At 39.9% G+C, this 22,045-nt stretch overlaps 1 protein-coding gene across 1 annotated transcript in view; it reads left to right on the top strand.

Annotated features, from left to right (window-relative positions):
- Positions 1-22,045, top strand: part of LOC127029911 (lipoxygenase homology domain-containing protein 1-like) — a 143,059-nt gene that overhangs the window by 33,487 nt on the left and 87,527 nt on the right. The window contains exons 11-13 of the mRNA XM_050915731.1: positions 7,543-7,768; positions 18,326-18,480; positions 19,131-19,209. Coding sequence (XP_050771688.1) covers positions 7,543-7,768; positions 18,326-18,480; positions 19,131-19,209 — 460 coding nt within the window. The remainder of the gene's footprint in view (positions 1-7,542; positions 7,769-18,325; positions 18,481-19,130; positions 19,210-22,045) is intronic.

Genomic DNA, 22,045 nt, shown 5'->3' with positions numbered 1-22,045 from the left:
TTGTTAAGCTTTCTTACAGCCAACGCTAGGCTATGTTCTAGTTAACATCCCCTGGTAGGCAGTGTTTTAACTCCCCACCTAAGCACTGTGGAAAGTTTCAAATCCAGTAAAATACTCCTGGTCTGACTCGGAAAAGTGCAGATCACTCAGAAAAACCTCAGATATATAAGTGGCTACATTCTCCTAACATGGGAGTTTTGTGCTTACTTTCAAGAACTGACACCCTGATACTGTACATACTTGCTGTTGGCATAATTTAATTAACCACACAGTAAAAGAAAAGTTCTTCCAGAGCTGTAATGTTATTCTTAAAACATTTTCCCATTTGTTATGCTTGAGGGTGGAAAAAACAAGCTGTCTGTTGGTACCATTAGTTTAGCAGGTAACAACAATGTGACATTTCTTTTCTCTAATTAACCTGGTAACAGATAATTGGCATCCATTTTAGTGAATAGTAGCACATTGTTAGCCTGTATAGGAAGGTCAAGTGAGTATTGATGTTGGACTAGCTACAGGATGAAAAGAGCTTGAGTGGGTTGGAAAAGAAAGTGTTTAACTGTCACCATGCAATGAGCAGTACTTGTTTACCCAGCTTATTTTTGTGACCAAAGGAAGAAGCAGTAGGAAACAATGATGCCGATTTTTGCGTAGCCTTTAATGCTACTCCTTACATGTCTATATCCACCTTTTTCATGAGACTTAAGTTTCTGTGTGAGCACCTGTGACATATTCTAATTCTTGAGTTAGTGTGTAACTTTGCCAAGTTTGTCAGCCACAATTAACAAATTGGCTGAATTCAGACATCTGGAAAATGCAAGCACCATGGTGGACCCTGGGTACTTCACTGGTACATTAGTTATGATATATTTGGCAACATTTACCAGCTGCATGCTCACAATTCAAAAATATCTTCTGCTTCCAAAGATCTCTCCATTATATGCAGATGCCATAGAAGTTAAACTAATGCAGTCAATGATTTCTCTTTCTTTTGGGAATCCTGCTGCTGCACATGATTTCTCTGAAATTCTGTTAATGAGATGGCCTTACATGAAATTAATAACTGTCTGTCAAGCATAACCTCTAGTGGTTGTGTTAGACATTGGGATTTTGGTGTAGATGCTTCTGAAGTGTTGACTTATCCAAATGATTTTCATGCTTGCCTGAGTTTATTTGAAAGAGATTGCACGATATTTTCTGTACAACAGGAATACGGTGACATTATTTTGCTTATTCCCGTATATAAAAGAGAAATGGAGTCATTACATATATTCTTTCCATCCTTTTACTGCAGTATCTTTCCACTGAACAGTCTCTTCTTAAGCTGAGGAACTCTTACTTCACTTTTCACTTAGTTAAACATCTCAAGTACATGAAAATAGGTCATGCTGACTTCACTCAAAATATCATAGGTATGCTAGGGACTGAAAAGAGTATTTGCATAGATCATTTAGAAACAGAATTAAAATTTAGTCCTTGCATCCTCTTTAGGAAGAACATCTTCCTGATAAACCTGGATTTCTGTTTATGCTTAGACACAGCTTTGTTAAGCTTCAATTTCAAAAAGTAAGGCCAAGTTTTCTAATGTGTGGTTTAATGAAAATGTTCCCATTGCCTTTGGAAAGAAGAGGATTTAGTCCTATGCTTGTACAAAAAATAAATAGTAGCAATGAGCAAAGTATAGAGGTGTATTGATTAGCAGGCTAATCTTCAACTGCTTGCAAACATTTAGAATATGTGTGGCTGAGGCAAAGCTACCTTTGTTTGAAAATGTGGCCCTTTTGAAAGCGGTGGAAAGTTTTTACAATAATATGTATTGGTACTGATACTATAAAATATAATGAGTGTTGATATTGTTCATGGAATCATAGAATCATAGAATGGTTTGGGTTGGAAGGGACCTTAAAGATCACCTACTTCCAACCCCCCTGCCATGGACAGGGACACCTTCCACTAGACCAGGTTGCTCAAAGCCCCATTCAACCTGGCCTTGAACACTTCCAGGGATGGGGCATCCACAACCTCTCTGGACAACCTGTTCCAGTGCCTCACCACCCTCACAGTGAAGAACTTCTTCCTTACATCTAATCTAAATGTACCCTCTTTCAGTTTAAAGCCATTTCCCCTTGTCCTCTCACTACATGCCCTTCTAAAAAGTCCCTCTCCAGCTTTCTTGTAGGCCCCCTTTAGGTACTGGAAGGCTGCTATAAGGTCTCCCTGGAGCCTTCTCTTCTCCAGGCTGATCAACCCCAACTCTCTCAGGCTGTCTTCATAGGAGAGGTGCTCCAGCCCCCGATCATCTTTCTGGCCCTCCTCTGGACTCGCTCCAACAGGTCCGTGTCCTGTTGTTGGGGCCATGTACGCTGGGGGCCCCAGAGCTGAACGCAGTACTCCAGGTGGGGTCTCATGAGAGTGGAGTAGAGGGGCAGAATCACCTCCCTCGACCTGCTGGTCATGCTTCTTTTGATGCAGCCCAGGATATGGTTGGCTTTCTGGACTGCAAACGCACATTGCTGGGTCATGTTGAGCTTCTCATCAACCAACACCCCCGAGTCCTTCTCTGCAGGGCTGCTCTCAATCCACTCATTGCCCAGCCTGTATTTGTGCTTGGGATTGTCCCAACCCATGTGCAGGACCTTGCCCTTGGCCTTGTTGAACTTCATGAGATTCACACAGGCCCACCTCTCAAGCCTGTCAAGGTCCCTCTGGATGGCATCCCTTCCCTCCAGCGTGTTGACCGCACCACACAGCTTGGTGTTGTCAGCAAACTTGCTGAGGGTGCACTCAATCCCACTGTCCATGTAGCTGACAAACATGTTAAACAGCGCCGGTCCCAATACTGACCCCTGAGGAATGCCACTCATCACTAGTCTCCACTTGGACATGGCACTGTTGACCGCAACTCTTTGAGTGTGACCATCCGGCCAATTCCTTATCCACCGAGGTGTCTGTCCGTCAAATCCATGTCTCTCCAAGTTAGAGACAAGGATGTCATGCAGGACAATGTCAAATGCTTTGCACAAGTCCAGGCAGATGACGTCAGTTGCTCTTCCCTTATCCATGAATGCTGTAACCCCGTCGTAGAAGGCCACAAAATTTGTCAGGCATGATTTGCCCTTAGTGAAGCCATGTTGGCTGTCACCAGTCAGCTCCTTATTTTCCATGTGCCTTAGCATAGTTTCCAGGAGGATCCGTTCCATGATCTTGCCAGGCACAGAGGTGAGACTGACTGGCCTGTAGTTCTCCGGGTCTTCCTTTTTTCCCTTTTTAGAAATGGGGGTTATGTTTCCCCTTTTCCAGTCAGTGGGAACTTCACCAGACTGCCACAAATTCTCAAATATGATGGCTAGTGGCTTAGCCACTTCATCCGCCAGTTCCCTCAGCACCCACAGATGCATCTCCTCAGGTCCTATGGACTTGTGCACCTTCAGGTTCCTCAGATGGTCTCGAACCTGATCTTCTCCTATGGTGGCAGGTTCTTCATTCTCCCAGTCCCTGCCTTTGCCTTCTGCGACTTGGGCGGTGTGGCTGGAGCACTTGCTGGTGAAGACTGAGGCAAAAAAGTCATTGAGTACCTCAGCCTTCTCCATATCCCGGGTAACCAGGTCTCCCGTTTCCTTCTGGAGAGGGCCCACATTTTCCCTAGTCTTCTTTTTATCACCGATGTACCTATAGAAGCTTTTCTTGTTGTCCTTGATGTCCCTGGCCAGATTTAACTCTATCAGGGCTTTAGCTTTCTTAACTTGATCTGTGGCTGCTTGGACAATTTCTCTGTATTCCTCCCAGGCTACCTGTCCTTGGTTCTACCCTCTGTAGTCTTCCTTTTTGTGTTTGAGTTTGTCCAGGAACTCCTTGTTCATCCATGCAGACTTCCTGGCGTTTTTGCCTGACTTCCTCTTTGTTGGGATGTATCGCTCCTGAGCTTGGAGGAGGTGATCCTTGAATATTAACCAGCTTTCTTGGGCCCCTCTTCCCGCCAGGGCTTTATCCCATGGTACTCTACCAAGCAGGTCCCTGAAGAAGCCAAAGTCTGCTCTCCTGAAGTCCAGGGTAGTGAGCTTGGTGTGCACCCTCCTCGCTGCCCTAAGGATCTTGAACTCCACCATTTCATGGTCACTGCAGCCAAGGCTGCCCTTGAGCTTCGCATTCCCCACCAGCCCCTCCTCGTTGGTGAGAACAAGGTCCAGCATAGCGCCTCTCCTCGTTGGCTCTATTGCCTGTAACAGTGAAGAAAAATACTACAAAGAGAATAGAATTACTACTATCATTGTACTCACAATGATATTGTTAAAGTTAAAAACTACTGGCAATCATCTCTCAAGCAGGATCTGTATGAGGTCCATCCCCTTTAGAGCTTATCACAGAATTTGGCACAAATCGGTTGACGCATCAAAAGGAGTTTCACAGTCAACCAACAAGTAACTGTAAATGATGATTCAAGTATTTTGTAAAATTTTTCGCTGGGAAGAGCATGAGGTTGGCATTTGTCAGAAGACCTCTCTAATAGGCAATCCCTAAGAAGATCAGTATATCTGATGTTTGTGATATCTAGATTCCTTTACCTCAATGAGATATCTGTGTTTCCATGCCCTTGTTTGTTACCTCTGCAGGAGTTTAGGTCGTATTTATGTTCTATACATGGCTGATGTAAGCCACATCAGAGTGGCAGCTTCATAGCCCCAAGCTGTTATCTCTTACATTTTATGACTTTGAATTTCCAGCCATGTCTAAACTCTACCATATCAAACTGAAGAATTTACAGGGAGAAAGGAACTTTGCAAACCAATTTTTAATAATTTTGATAAACAGACATTTGAACCTCTGCAATGCTTTGACCATGTGCTTTGCTTGAAGATTAGATGTCTGATGATTTTGTCAATGCTCTGTTGCAGAGGCCAGCAAAGATTAGCCTCAAGCTGCTGCTTTTGCTGCAACACTGCTGTTCAGTGCTCACCAGCAGCAGTGTGCCTTGAGAAGCAGGACTGGCCAGTCTGAGGGACTATTGTGCTAACTCAGGTGGATGGTTGCTAGGACTCTAGCAAGTTTGTCCAGGGCAATTTAGAGCTATCCCAAAATACATCAGTCTTCCATCTCTGTGTGTCCTTGTCATTTAGGAAGTTTGAGTACCTGCAACATCCAATTACAGTGTAGTGGAGGAATGTCTTTATTATATTGACGACGTTCTTCAGTAGATTTACAACACATTTGCTGAGCAGCTTGTTGCTATTCCTCTCTTATTCTGTCTGCACAACTTCCGCTAGTGGCAACAGAAATTGCATGATTATATGAGAGACTAGGTAACTGTAAGTGAGATCACATTCTCCTTGAGCAAAACCACTAGCTTTACTAACTTAGCTAGGAGAATTACAGTTGATAATTTTTGATCTGTCAATTGAGTTATGGAAAAATAACAACTAACGCAAAATGAACAGAAAATTTTAGAAAAAATACAGAGCTTTGGACTTGTGTCTTCTTCTGAGGATCTCAAAATTTATGAAGAGAGCTTTGCAGTGTCCCTGTGAGAGACATGTAAGTGTTGTCCTTGTTGTATAGTTGAGAAAGTAAAGCAAAGAGGGCTTGTGAATTATGTAATGTTTCTCAAGAAGCCCAAAGCAGATCCAGGAATAAAACCTAGTTGTCTGATTTCGACAGTGATGCTTTAGTCCTGGGACCCATCCTTTCTTTGCATGGCCATTTATTGCAGTTCTGTCAGAAAGGCTGTTTCCATGTAAAATGGAATGTTACTTTTGCAGCTGTGGTGCCAGAATATAGAACAGCTAGACTAAGGTTTTTGTAAGCATGTTGTTTATGAGGGCAACAAAGTCAACTTTGCTCTACAACTTTTTACAGAATGTTCTGGCTGCGAAAGTAGATTTATAAATGCTAGGTTGTGTTCAAGTCATGCAGAAGTTCAAGGCAATTTGGTCAATACTGGAAATGAAGGAGCAACCTCAGGATACAGTGTTTATGTCAGCAAAAGAATATCGTTAGCTCTACCGTGTTATGAGAGTATTTTCATGTACATTTCACTGCAAGAGCAAAATTTGACATACATTTGACAGGATTCCGATTGGCAAAAAGTAACGTGTTAGCAAGTCAATACCACTGAGAGACCAATGTGATATCTGATCTGACAGCAAGACGAATTGTTCCAACCCCCAAAACTACAACAGGAGCTGAAACTAGATTTCTAATTGTATTATATGTCTTCCAGAACATTATATACAGTTGATTTGCTCTCTGCCATTGACATTCTTGCCTTAATTTCCACCCAAGAATAAACATGATTTTTTTTCCCCAGGAACACCCATAAAGTGTGACTCTATTCAGACTTTATACCACTAGCATATGTGTCATGATATGATCCTATGAGACTGAATTGTGCCAAGCTTGCCTCAGGGATGCAAGGAAATTGTGATCAATTAGGGCTGCAAGACTCTCTTCTGTGATGGTCCTCATGACCAAGAAATGTCAGTGTTACACTAGCCTGTGTCATTGACTAGGAAAACATTTCAACAAGAGTGAAAGGGGTACGTCTCTAGCGTCTCTGATGTTTCCCAGCTCCACAGAGAAGAGGAGCATTACCTTGTAGTCTTCCTTAGCAAAAAACATTGAAGGGGAAACTCTCACTCTGGGGCACAATGGACCTTCAAACACAAATCTTGGGTCATCCTCTTTGGTGATTCGGACTACTGGGGCAATGTTGGTGTTAATTGTTTGTCAATCTGTTTTTTGTTTGTTTGTTTTTTGTTTTGATGCTAAAAAGTACAAAATTGGTATAATGGTAAAAGAAACAACTATTTTTTCTTTTTTTTTCTGTGATTTTTTTTCCCAATACCACGAGCTTTCAAACACATCACTGAAAATAAAAATGGTTAACCCTGCTTTTGTGCTTAGGTTCCTGCTGTCAGCATTGCTCAAAAAACTTCTGCGGCCCAAAACAAAATGGCTCTTATTTCAGGGCTGCAGTATTCAATGTGACATAGTCATGTTTTATTGTTTAAATTTGCTGCAGTGTGGCATCAGCACTTACAGAAACAGTTAACCCTGACACCAATGCACATAAAACCAGAAGACAAAGTGAAAAGTGGGCCATAGCAGACTGATAAGAGGTAGGAATAGTTAATAGGGCTCTGCTGATGGTAACTGTATGGACTGCAAAATATATTATTTCATGCAGCAATGACTGAAGGTACTTCTGCTTGTTAAAGTATTTGTCTAGAAATAAAGATTTACATTGTAACACTACAAACTGGATTCTGTCAAGAGATCTAAAAACAAACTGAGCTGTTTGAGCCCTTTAGTCACTTTAAATAATACGGTACTGGAGTCAATAAAATTACGCTTGCAGACTACTCCATATGCTTTTGCTCGATTGCTCTGGGATTCATTGTATATTAAGGTTTCATTTTCTAAAAAAACCCATTACTCCAGGTTACGTTAGCTGCACATTTAGCTTGCATGCCCAGTATAAGAAGGATTGCTAAAAGACAGCATTATAATTTGTTATTAAAATCTGGGATTTTTTGGTTTTTGTCATTACAGATTAATCTCAGAGATCTTGGGCAGCTATATAAAATCCGCATTGGCCACGACAACACTGGAAATGATCCCAGTTGGTACCTGGAGGAAGTCAGACTTGAAAGAGTAGTCCCTCCTTCTGATGAAGAGATTTGTCTCCCCATAGAGTGCTGGCTTGCAGAAGACAAGGGTGAAGGTGATACGTGGAGAGAAGTGGCAATAAGAAACCCCACAAAGGAGCTTTTGCCATGTACGTACTCAGTATTTTAGATCATGTGTTCACTAGCCATATCCTGTGAGTATATGACAGCTTTTCATGTTTCTTCCAGGGCAGACTGCCCAAAAGCCAGCATAACCGTGAAACAATCCCTTCCAGATACTTTCTAATTCCACAAAAGTGGGAAGTGATCATTTTACCCCGCTCCTTTCCTTCGCAAAATCAGAATAATAGCTGTGTCCAGCTATCAGATATAATTGATCAAATATCAAGATTCTTGATCTCTCAGAGTGCCCCTAAATCACTGGCAAATACTGCTCTTTAGAGCAAGACATTGGGCAGGAAATCAAGGCATATCACGGTATGTAAAGTCATGTGACATCCAGTTCCTCTTAGCAAGTTTGATATCATCCTTTCTTGTGCTGCATAAAATATTCTTTACCAGAAATCCATGATCTGAATCGTCACACACGTGTTTTCCAAATCAGACTCAAGTCACAGGCATTCACATAGAAATTGTTAGCTGCAGGGTGGCACTTTAGTACTTCAAAGTTTACCACAGCTTTGACACACTTTGTTCTCTTCAAGTGAAGCGGGAAATAGCCCATCATATGAAGTTATTATTTTAAAAGTCCTGGGCCTCTACAAAGGAATAGGGAGCTAGTATTATCATTTAGCATGATAGGATTTTTTTATAGAATTCTCTTTACATTAACAGAATGACAATGATGCAGCTGATAGACAATACTGTCTGACAGTGGTAGGTCTTATATAGACAGGTGCTATCATTCAGGCAAACTGTATTCAAAATGAAGCAGTGAATATTGCAAGGAATCAGTGATTCAACATAAAAAAAGGGTCATTATGCACTTAGTGACAATCAAATAATTTCAGAAGAAAATATCAAACTAGTGAAAAACCTCAACTCAAAAGAATATAATTCTCTGAAAAAAACATCAAGACTGGTGATGTGTGAATGTTGTTGATGGGTTTTAAGGCCACAGAGGACTACTGATCTCTATTACAGAGGCCAGAAGATGCTGAGAAACACATATGTGCCAGCTCACATTTCCCCTCTGCTCTTTTTTTTTTTTTTTTTTTTTTTTTAAGATTATTCTGCAGAGTATTTGGTGACTTCAATAAGAGATTTCAAAACCTGGGACTGATCAGGATGAACCAGGCCCTATGATCATTAACATATACCACAGTACCACATGCCACTTCTTACAGTGACATAAATATCATATACTGGTGCAATAGAAAAATAGTGCGGAAGCCAATTAAGTTGTATGAACAATTAATTCAACATCAATAACTCAAATCTGCATTATGCAGTCTGAAATACCCATTCATAGAAAAGTACTAATATTCTGGCAGGTGCACTCCATTTATGTACTTGTATGTGAAAAATCAAGTCAGTTCCATCAAAGGCTGGGAATATGTTTAAAACAGCACATTTATTTACTTTTTAATCATTATATTACTGCATCTTACCTTGCTTTCGCAGGAACTTTATCTTTATTAAAATATATGTTTCAAGTTTGTAAGAAAAGATACATTAGAAAGGATTTGGAAATTTCCTGAAATTGTAAGTTTTACAAATTAATTATTGATTTTAGGCACTTTTAAATTGAACATCAATATAAACTCAGCAAGGCCTCCCAAGGATTTCCTATTTAGTTTCTCAAGAACAAGCAAATGAAACACTATCCATTTGCATTTCCCATTTAAAAGCTAATTGCTTACAAGTACTGGGCAAACCACATCAATTCACTTTCTCCAGCAGAACAAACGATGTACTACTTATTACTTAATGATAATCTGATATGATTTAGTAATTTGTATCCTGTACTTTCAATGCAATCTGGTACTTTTAGTGGTATTAAATTTGCTTAACTATAAAAGTGATGTGCTGGAAACTTCAAACAAAATGGACAAATATAAACTAAGCTCAGAAGGCAATGGTTTTTTAATTGCTGTTCTTTAACACTCACTTTATTGCTCAACTTCTCTCTTAGAAGAAAGGGTATTTTTTCCCTTATCCTTTTTCTGCCTTTCTCCAGCCAAACTCTACTATGCACCCAATAGGGACCCAAAACCTTGGAGCTGATTTTTGATTCCTTGTTTTTCTTTTTTCCAGCTTCTGTTCTTCAAATCTTAAGTATATTTCCTGATTCTGTCAGCTTTTTCTTTACCTTCCTCTCTGAAATCCCTTCTTTTCCATCCAGATTTGTCACCTTAGTAACTCCCCTTTTAGTTTTTCTGACTGTCCTTCAGCTACTTCAAAAAACTGACACTCATCTGGTCTCCTACTCCAAGTGATGCTTTCAGTTCTTTCTCAATCTCTCCATCACACCAGTCTCAACTTCCATACGTAACTCAGGTTTCTTATGCCTCCAATGTATGTCTGCCTTTGTCTTCCCTTCTTTTCTTATTTTTTCCCCACTGCCAAGCCTTCTAGGTCTGTGGCTCCTTTTCCTCTTCCTATTCCATCTTCTCTCTTGCTTTTCCAGCCCTGGAGATTTAAAAAACTTCACCTGATCTTTCTTTGAAGTTGTCCCTGAATTGAGCATGCTGTTGAACCGGATGATCCCTGGAGGTCTGCTCCAGCCTGTTTTTTTCTGTGATTCTTCTACTCAGTCTCACTTTTTTTCTGGCAGTTCCAGACATTTTTAGTTTACCAAAATTTACAAGTATTGAACTGTTTATTTGTTGCTGTTTTGATTTGGTTTCATCCCCTGCTTACATTGTGATGCATAAAATCAAAGAAAAATTGTTCAACTATTTTCTAAGTGATAGGTATTGGAAATTAGTGATCATGTCCTGAACAGGGTAAATCTTAAGTGTCACAATGAAAATAAGATAGAAGCTTTATTCTGAATGCTTTTGATTTAGCTTTATAACATCATGACAACACAGGAGTGTTAGGGAAATCAGACCAGATCTGGCAGCTCAGTGTAGGTGAGGATGCCGCAGCTGCATGGCCCCAGGTCCAGCCAGCGGTGAGGCTGAACGTGTGTTCCCAGTCAGCACACACAGAGAGAGCACATGCATATACCACATATATATACATATATACATGTCCAGCTGCACAGATAACCCAGACACACAGAGTGGTCGCACAAACACCGACAGCACCAGCAGCCTCACCCCGCTTGTCTCTCTGGCTAAGCAGGATGGAGGTCCACTAGTGGGAATATATATGTGTATGCATATGTACAAGGTGGATGCTTCCAGCAGCTGGGCTCACACACTCCGTCTGCTCAGCAACTGCCCCTGGATCCCAGTCTCCCCAGTTGCTGGCACCTGGACATACGAGCCCCTGAGGCTGCAGCCCATCTCACACACACGCACATGCACACACAGAGCTGCTCGCACTTAGCGACGCACATACGTCCCAGCAGGTCTCACCCCTAGAGACACCCATACCCCATAGTGTCTCTGGCAGCTGGCTGGGACTCCTGTGGTCCCTCCAACAGTCAGCTGCTCATGTTGTCTTGCACTTAGACAGGTGGGCTTCTAACCCCTGGTCCCGCTCCACTCGCTGACACTTAATTTCACTCCCTTCAGTCTCTACAGTTGCTGTCATGCAGGACCCCAACTGAGTCCCAGTCCAGTTGCTGGCACTCAGACCCCATACCCACACATGCATACACACACAGAGAACAGAGAGTCCTTCACCCAGAAGAAGAGTTAGAAAGCAAATTAATAAGAAGATGGAACAGACTGCACTGATTAAGTGCAGGACACAGCCAGCAAACTGTTAATTATGTCCAGCTCTTTTGATCCCCTGATCCCTCTATTTTCCCACACTCGTTCCTCCCCAAATCACCTAGATCCATCTCTTTCCTTGCCTTTGGTTCATCCCCTAAACATCCCATAATAAGTCCTGTGCAATCCCAAAATGCTCTTCCCCTCTGTCCCATATTGTGTTCCACACCCCTAGGCAGCAAACCCCAGCAGTCCGATAGATACTCCAGAATTGACTTGTCGTGATGGTTTTCATGCCTGGACACTGGGACTGAGACCCTCCTGGGACAGCCCTGCAGGGGCTGGGAGAGGGTGTCCCTTTCTCTGAGTCCTTGATATGGGTTCCCACCTGCCCTTGTGCCCCTGTGCTTGTGGAGATGGGCTGATGGCTCCTGTGATGGGCCTGGCAGAAGCCAGAGCAGGGTGTTAGTTGGATTCCCCCCCGCCAATATCTGTCTGTGTTCCTTTGTGAGTGTGCAGACGACTTTTATCACATAACCTAACATAGATTGTCTTCAGATATGGCTGAAATTTTGTTCTAAAGGGGTGCATGATACAAGGAGTGTTGAATTTTCTTACTGTTCTGTTTATGTGAACATAAACTTCAAATGAGAATATCAATGGGGAATTCTGGCCTGTTCTTGTTCACATAATTGAAGGAATAAGTGTACTGATTTGAGATAAAAGACAAATATTGAGGCTGGGGCAGGAAAAATTCCAGCTCAAAAGATTTAGATTTCTTTTCCACTTGGAGAAATGTGCAGGCAAATACAAAAAGGTTAGAATGTGCCCACTGACTGAAATAGTGCAAAAGATGATCAAAGCAAATAGTAATGACTCAAGCATTATCTCTACAAAATTTGTATCCCTGTTTAATCACTCAGGAGGCACCAACTACGTAGGTAAATAGTCAAGCTTCTCTTTCCTATTGTAAAATTGATTAGTAAGTGTGTTTTTTCAAAGCTGATAATTTTCTTACGTGTTATGAACAATATTCCCATATATTTTTTAGAATATTGCTCCAAATAGCAATAGTGGAGATTAGAAAGCCTGAGAACTGTAATTCTAATTGAAATGTCTTCACCTGATAGTGTTTTTGTATTTATGTTTTCTCAAATAATATACGCACCACTTCTGAGGAAGATAGGCCCTCTTAACCACTATCAGCCATTAAGAAATTCTTCCCTTTTAGCCTTAATGCTGCACCAATCTGTATCTTTACCCTTCTGTCATGGCAAAACACCAAACACTATTTGTGCAACCCGGGTAGTAAATACCAAGTGATAAAACCACATGACAGAGATTCAATCTTGCTGTTTAACAAATCAAGCCAAAATGACTGTTTCATTCAACTGGGCATGTCATATGGAAAAAAGGCAGAACCTGGAGCAGTACTGTGTAATACTGTTCTACTGTCTTGGATCACCACCATTAAGGGAGGACTGAATAGAAGCAGTTTGACAATTTTAATGTTGTATATCATTTACCGTCTCTCTAGGTTTTGTGTTCTTTGGCCAATTTGTCTGTTTACACTAGCAGCCTGATGGGAGTGGATTTGCGCAGTGAAGCGGTTGTTGCTAAAAATCCAGTGAGCTAAGGGTCCAATGTCCTCATTATGTGTGTTTAGGGGGAAGTTACTCTGGGCTTGTTCTAGTCTGTTCCCACGGACTGACTGCCAATTTGTGGCAAGATTGTCGTCATTGTGTTCCTGGAACGTATCCTCTGGTTTAGTTTCATCCAAAAAGAATCTAGTTTTTTGCTCTAAAACCACTCCATGCTGCAAACCAGAAAGAAGTAAGGAGGGCCAACCAAGGAATTCTGTTTCTTGATTCAAACTAATGTGCTGTTGTAGGCACACCAGTGTCATTAGGCTCGGACAGCTGTAATGCGGAGGAAGCTTATCTAATGTACTTTGAGTAATAAGTGATAAGTATATTTATCTTGAATTCATCTGCTCTTAACTAGAATTCTAAAACAATGACTGTACTTTTCTCTTATTAGAATTAGTTTGAAAAGAACTGACAATGGGACGGTAGTTTATACTAAGTCAGCAGAAAAAGACCAATATTTCTGCAGTGAAAACTTTCATTTTCTTATTCTCACCGGTAAATTCTTTAATCCTACTTGGATTATTTTCTTCTTCTCCCAAAACATATCAAAATATTAACTTAGTCTTTAATGCAAAGAAACCTGCGATGCTTCCTTACTGTTTATATTTTCCAAAGGAAAATGTCATAAGTCACTGAATTCTGTACATTACATTACTTCTTCAGAAGGAAATGAGAATTATATACTGTGCTTGCAGATAGCAGCCAAGCTAGCTCTTACCATTGGTGAATGATCAGGAATATACCAACCTTCTATATTGGAAACCCTGATTCAGGTGCCCAGAGTAAGAAGTCTGGAAAAAACGGTTCTCTAACTTTCATTCTGTTGCCCTTAGTATGCCCTCAGGTTACCTTTACTTCATAACCAGGCAAACAAAACTTCCTTTCTCTCTCCGCTTTATTCCCAGTAGTTCATGTTCTCATGTTATCAATAGATGCCAGAAGCTGGAGTTGGGACTTAAAAAAACACCTGAAGCCTCAAGATAACATCTCAAGAGGCAGCAGTAGTAGCATTTTTATGGACTGAGCAAGTATAAATTTGGTACTTGTACACTTGACTGCTCAGTGACTCCTGTAGTATTTTTTATATATTTTGATATGTCATTTTAACATAGTTATACTGCTTTAATATCTGTCTTTCATGGAGCCTTTTAGAATCTCCCCACCTCTGCCTGAAAACATTTTACCTCCCTTTTTTCAACTGTTTCATCCATGCATCCATGTTGCAGAGTTTTCTGTTTGATTATAGAGCTTATCTAAAGTTACCCTGTTAGCAATTTGAAGATTTCAATCACTTATTTTCTGAAAGGTCATTTTCTTTTGTAGTGAGCACTAGCTGAGATTTTTTCCTGCTATTCTGTGTTAATTAATCCTCTTATATTCTTTATCAAAGTTATTGTGTTTTTCAAGACTTTTCTTCTATTACTGTGATGTGCTTCACTTTAGACAGATGCCTAGATGTGAGTCTAACAGGTCCCTCATAATGCTGAAACAGTATTTCCTGACTTCTGTTGAGTGGTTGGTTTTATGATATAATTTTCAACTTTTCCTTTCCTTTTTTTGCCTCTGGGCCTAACTCTCTGCTTTGTGACCCCAGTTTTCAGCTGATGTAGTTTCAGTAAATCAGCGTATAGTAAAATGAAATTACTACTACAGAATAGAGCACTGGGCCATAGAGTTCTAATTCTCAGAGCTTTGGGATGGCCTTTTCTTACTGCAGTGAGGCAGGTCTCCATTTCAGATGTGGCAGCAGTGGGGGTCTTAGAGTAGGTCAGTTTCTCAAAGGAAATTAAACCAGAGTCACAGAGGCTGAACATATTTTCTAGGGTCTTTTTATTTTACTCTATACACAAAACCCTGTGTTTTGTGAAGAATATACAGAAAGCTTCAAAGAGGCAAATTTCACATATGGTGAGTCTTGCTGTCTCAGCAGTACATTTGACTGGTGGGTTCTTTCTCCAGATATGGTTGTATCTGTCACCTCTGCTCATCAAAGTACTGGTGCACCTTGTCTTATCTGTTACAGAGTGGCATCATCCTTCTTGTTCTTATATTTAAGCAATCTGTAGCCCAGGAGCCATTAACACTAGCACCTTTTGTAGCTGTTCTGCAATCTAGAGGAACCGCTTGACAAAGTTTGAAAAAATTGCATCCACTCAAGCTGGTCTGTGCCTAGGTTTCCATTTGTACAGAAAAGGCTTAACCTCCACAATCTATTTCGTGAATGTTTATATGCATGTCCAAGCATTTCTCCAAAGTGGCATGTTCTATGTAGGCATGTACAGCGTGCTTTGGAGAATATTTTCATTGCTTAATTTTTTGTGTGTTTCCTATAAAATGCATTGTAACATATACTCAAGTTAAGGGAAATGAATATTCCATTTATTATCCTACTATAGCAGCCCGTATTGTTAATTTGTACAAAATTTAAAGCACAAACTCGTCTTTTTGTTAGGAAGCTTCCTTTATAAATAATGAAAATTGTGTACTCTAAATAAATGCTAGATCTAACATTTTCCAGATGGTGAGAGATTATAGACACTATATGAGCTATATAGACACCATAGAGCTATGGAAAATATTTTCCAGTTCTTTACATTTCAACATGTGCATGTTTTCTACTTCAGACTGATTTATTTATGCTTGTAGCAATAGAAAGCTGTATTTGATTAGATCATTATAATCTCTCTGGTTACCACAGAGATGCACAGTGCTACAAAAGGAACTGTAATTTATTTATCTGTTAATATCTTTGTGTTGTGTTATAATTATCTCTTATTCTGTTCTGGTGTGTCCTGTACTTAATCCATTTGGTTTGGTCTCCCTCCAGAAATGAAAGAACTTGTTGGTATTTTCTTCTTGTAATCATTTATTGTTAAAGGGCTTCTTAAAAAAAGCCTTGAATATGCTTTAAAATTGTGCTTATAGTTACTTAAATTTTGCAGTTTTGATCATGGAAATTACTTGTAGGTGTAAGTAATACAGATACCAATCTTTGTATATAAACAGTCATAAAGTAAACAATCTATACCCTTTCCTTAGCTCCCACAGATGTTTTGCTTTTTCAAAACTGAGAAAGTAAGAAAGAATGTAAAAGTGTGGAGGAGACTTCATGTTGATATGTCCCTACTTTTACTAATCTGCAGCATCTTGCTCCATGGGTAGTCCAGCCCTATTATTCAAATGGCTGATCACAGATTAATATAATTGTTAGGTTTTCTTTTGGAAACGTGACCTCTCTCCTTCCAGACTCTGAAAGATTTTGCCCCTTCATGATCAGTGTGGCTCTTTGCTTTGTTGCACCTTTCCTTTCATAGTTTGCTGTCACCCCTTATCCTCTGTCCCTTGGCCAGTTTCTTGTTTGTCCTATATTCTCCTGCTGCTAATCTGCACACAGTTACGATTATACTAAAAGTTATGATATAAAATATCATTTGGATATATAGCTCAATTATGCTAATTATCAGGTCCATTTATCTTTGTTACTTGCCATTCATATCTATCATTTGTTTTAACACGATGTTTTTATATTTAAAACCTTGAAACTAGTTTTTAGAAGGCTCTGCCAAATTTTTGAAGACGTGTGTGTATTATTGAGATCAATTATATGTCATAGGCTGTGTTGGTACACTAGTGCATGGATGTAAGAGCTGCAATGAATGCTTGGAGTTACAGAAAATAATAAAACTGATCAAGGGACACCACTCCTATTTTGAGTCACAGTTGTAACAGTGATAAAGAGTTGGAGACACTGTCTTTGTCAGTTTAGGATAATTTTATACAGATTAAAAGGAATATCCTAATTTGGTTAAGCATACAGTCTATTCATCAACATTTCCTTCCTATCTTTTAATATACGTGGGGTTATTTTTTTCCCTTAAGTATTTGCAGTATTATTTTATTACTTGTTTAGCTTCTCCACCAGGAATCAGAAATAGCTGTTCTTCAGTGATGGTGGATGACATGATGTTTGAGTTTTATAAGCTGCCTTGGGGTCCAGTGAATTAAAAATTTATGGAAATGTCAGATTCTACTAGCTATTTGGTGGTTTAAGAGTAATAGTATTTTAATTAGTTTTTGTAGAATATTGTCCAGTTTCAAGCATTTTGTTATCATTTTCTGTTTTCATCTTAGTTCCTTCTTAAAAGTAGTGTTTAATTGTGTTTGTTACAGCTTCTACTACCTTTCTTCACTCCCAAGAACCATTACAATTACCCGTTAGTGAAAGAGTAATCTCCTCTGTGACCTACTACATAGCAGCAGAAATGGCCAGCTGTGATTAGAATAGAAACACTGCATGGAAAAATTACCATTAAGATGTAAACAGGAAATTTTTTTTAAAAAGTCATAATAAGAAAAACTGAAATGAAATATAATAATATGTGATTACTAAAAATAATTTTTTAAAAAGAAGTTTGCATATCTGGATAATTATAAAGATAATATTAGTGTGTTGCAAAATATGTTAATACAGTAACTCTGAATTATATTCCAGAATTCTTTGAAGATAAGTGTATATTTTTTGTGTGTAAGACTTTGGTCTAGACTAGAAGGAGAGGCATTAAAAAGTTGTAAATATATTTTAGCTGAGAGCTGTTTTTAAAAGTGTTAGCATCCACTAGTGATAAATGTTGAGACCTTCAAAAGCAAGTTGAGTGTCCACTTTTAAGAGATGCAGGAGCCCATTCATCTGCTTGCCCACCTTTGTATGTGGGGTGAAAAATCTAAAACCCCCAGGATTCATGATTGCTATTCTCCTTTTAAGATGAAATGAAGGTTAACCACCCAGAAAATTCTGTTTTGCACAAATCTGGAGGTTGAATATGCCTTGGTACCAGTGAAATATAGCTATTGTTTGAGACCATGACTAGGCACAGTTAGGTGGTCTCCAGAGAACTTGCCAAGAAAGACTTTGCAAATTAGGTCCTGAAATCATGAATAGTCAACAGGGAGTGAGAGAAGAAAATGGAGCACTAGGGAACACTTGCTCGATGGGCTGCTTTGCTGAGCAATGCACAGCTATACTCAGCATAATGTGTTTTTTTAAGTTTGGTATTTTCATATTTTTGTGCAGAGAATTACAAGATTTGAACCTGGAAGTGACAAATGTATGGATAGCTGTTGCTACTTTCAAACTTGAAAGTCAGTACAGTCTTCTGGCAAAATTTTGTTGGGAAAGCTTTTGAATCATGTGCAAACTACAAGGATAATCTCAAGCTTTTTCTTCTTCTAGTGTTGGTGTATGAGGTCCATGTATACACAGGTGCTAAACTTGGTGCTGAAACAGATTCTAATGTTTATGTCAACCTCATTGGGACAAGAGGAGATGCTGGCAAAAGGAAGCTCCATAGATCTAAGAATAATAATGTAAAATTTCGACGTGGACAGGTGAAGTAAAAACAATGCTACTTCTGATCAATAAGGGTAAATTATGGCTAGCAAACTGTTTCTTCAAGAAGTGTAAATATCTTTTTACTTACAAGTTTTATTCAAGCAGTTTACCATTTTCTCACGTATTTTCTTCATTCAAAATTACTTATAGAATTACATCATATGAATAATTTTTATCTGCTGGATCAATCATCTATTGAGAGCATTGGATAGTAGAATTTGACTACTTTTGGTTATTTATATTGCACATATAGATAAAATGGTAACAATAACATTTTTGTTCTCCTGAACAGATCACTGTGAATTTTAGAATCAAGTTCTAAATCCTTATTCCCAAGTACTTTTTCCAGTCTTGGTGAGGCAGATAGGGCTAGGAAATGTAATATAGAGATGACCAAATAATTCTTTGCAACTGATCATTGTGTCATGGGAAAGTAATCAAGTGCTGTCTCTGTGGAGTAATTTTAAGGTGTTATTCACCTTAGAAAGCTTTAAAAGATCCTCACTGACTGGCCAGGTCCAATATAAGACACCTATATTCATTTTGCAAAAAAAAAAAAGATAAAAAATATACTATTCTATACTGTTATAGTCAAAGCAATAGCTGTGTTCAAGATCTTTATCATTTTCCTTGTATGGTTCCACAGATGGATATTTTCTGCATAAAGGCTGTCTCACTGGGAGACTTGGAGAAAGTTCTGATCAGCCATGATGGAGCTGGGCCAGGTAGGATTTAACTTCCTAGAGACCAATCTGTTTTCAAGTCCTTTTTAAACACAATGCACTTTATTTATATTGCATCCTTCATACACAATGTGACAGAAGGTCTTGCAGTGATAAAAAGTCTTCCTGCAGACTGGTCACTGTGATGGGATGGTGAAAAACAGTGGTAATGGACAGCAAAAAGGACATGAGTTTAATGTCAAATACTGTCATTCCACTCTATGTTTTCAAGTTTATTTATAAGAAAGCACTATTTATTTGCATATAGAAAACTCACGAAAGCATTGCTCACACAGGTAAAACAATCCTTCATTAGACAAAGAGTGAAGACTGTCCAGAATAGAATTAAAGATATTCAACACCTGCTTTACTACCAAACAAATTTTGAGTAGCTATAGCATAATGTCCTTGCTGCTTTGGGCAACGGTAGAAGATTTAGTTATATAATCTGTGCAAGTCAATGTGGAGCTGCTTCAGTGAGTAACATTGCATTCAGCTTGTAGGTTTTTCAGAAAAAAAGAGAATTTTATGATGAGACAAAATCTTTTCTTGAGGTGTGCATCTCTGGAATGATGTAAATGAAGAGAAAGCTAGCATTTAAAAGCATTGAAGATGTAAATACTGCATATATGTTTGCAGACTAGTAGCTAGGAAGAAGCTAAGTGAAGAGAAGGATTTTTAAAGCAGTTCAGGGCCACACTGATACCGGATTAGAAAAGCACTTTTACCCTACTCTGTTCTGAAATGGCCTCAAGCAACACCCATCTTGCTGACTGTCTGTACTGTCTAAGGCTCTGAGCAGACTTGTGACAATTAGAGAAGTAGCTTTATTAGTGCAGCCTTGGTATGGGGTGTAACCTTGATTCTTGTATCTTTGTAGTTCTCTAGAGTTTGCTGCCTTCAGCAATATGGATGATTGTATACCTGAGAGTTTCACGTCCTAGTAGGCCAAGACATAACACAGAAGGCAGTGTGGTGGAGCCTACCTTCACTCTATCCCTGAGGACACCATACCATGCTCTCTTCCCTCATCTCTCCTTTAATAGGCAGCAGAGCCGTATCATAGGATCAATGTTACAAATCTGCAGCCAGACTCAGCTATCTTAAGCTGTTCTTTGACAATGGAGTTCAAAATCTATGTTTTTGGAGGATTGTCTAAACAGGACAACAGATTGAATTCTATCTATAACAAAGTTTATGCCTCGGTAATTAAGATGATTGTTCATTGTACCCAGTACAGACAGATCTCACAGACCTCTTTTGAACTGCATCCAAAACTAGCCCCATATAAGCCCTGCCTGAGGTGACCAGGGGGGTTGAGAGCTGGAAAAGGATGGTGAGTCAGGAGAGAGGCCATCTAGACACCCAATCTTTTGAAGGTTGAGAGGGAGGAAAAAGGGTTCCTTTAGAGGTGGGGCTGCCCTTTTTTCTAATCATATCGCTTGCCTGAGTGATAGGGCAGAAGGTCTTTAGTCTTGATTTGGAGACTGTCTTGAAAGGATCATGGAACATGTGCTTTCTTTGGGGCTCCTAGACTGCAGGGCATAGATCTTCTCCCACAGCCACTGTGGATGAGGAAAGAAAAGGAATTTTGTCCTAGACAGCAGGGTTTTGGCATTAGTGAGGTATGAGTCACTAGATGATGTGTCTTATCTGCTGAAAGAACCTTCTCCTCCATAGAAACCTTCCATACATACCTGTACATTTACACAAGCAGTGCCTTTCATCTTTTTTGGCCTGTTTCAAAGTGACCTGCCTGATTGCCGGTGAATCTTGACCGGGCTAGTAGGCTCCTTCCAATGAAAGAGCATCTGAGGTATAGAAGGGTGACAGAAGAAGCTTGCAGAGTGTCCTAATGTGCCCTGGGCCTGAAGTCTTGAATGGGAAACGCCATTCTGCTTCATGCACTGCCTGGGCGAGCCGTCCCTATGGGTCAGAGACTGCTGCCTTCTAGAGACTTCCAGACTCAGATGCAGACAGGGAGGGAGAGCATGAGAATAAATAGGACAGTTGTCTGCTTCTGACCAAAACATCCCTCATGCTGTTTTGCTACAATGTGCTGATAAATAATGGTGTCAGTCAGGCAAAACCTCGTAAGCAATATGACAAGTTGTGAGTGGTGCAGACACAGTGAGAACAGAATATTTGAAAAGGGCTTCACAGGAGAACTGTACCAGTCACTAGGATGGTTATTGGAAGTGATCTAAGAGATCAGCATAGATGTGGCAGTGGTTACTGCTGTTAGGGAGAGGGTGAATTCAGTAGCCTAACAGAAGTGAGGCTGCACAGCTCCATGCCCGCCAGTCCCACTAATAGCAAGACTGACTATGTGTTCCCAGTAGGTATACACACAAGCACATTTATAAAACACATATATGTATGCACATGGCTGGCCACACAGATCAACACAGACAGGAACACATACAGAAACACAAACAGCACCAATGGCCTTATCCTGTTACCCTCTCCAGCTGATCAGAATGACAGTCCATCAATGGCAAATATATACATATATATAGGTAGCTGGCCTTAGACACTCAGTCTATCCAGTCGCTGGCCTTGGATCCTTGGATCCTCGGATCCTCGGATCCTCAGTTTTCCCAGTTACTGGCACCTAGACATACAAAACCCCTCTAAGGCTGCAGCCCCATTTGCAAATGAGAGCAGTAGTCTTAATGATTTGTTAATTAATACTTTTATATATGCAATAACAACTTCACTCACAGAGGACCAAAATTTCCAGCTTTCACACAGATCTCAGTTAACTGCATAAACAGATTTGTCCCATCATCCTTGTGCCTGGTCACAAGGAATCAAAAGATGTAGGCTGGGATGTGAA

This window comes from Gymnogyps californianus, chromosome 2 (assembly GCF_018139145.2).
Source record: "Gymnogyps californianus isolate 813 chromosome 2, ASM1813914v2, whole genome shotgun sequence".
NCBI classification, from domain to species: domain Eukaryota; kingdom Metazoa; phylum Chordata; class Aves; order Accipitriformes; family Cathartidae; genus Gymnogyps; species Gymnogyps californianus.
The sequence above is the reverse complement of the archived record's forward strand: the minus strand, read 5'-3'. Positions and strand labels throughout refer to the sequence as shown.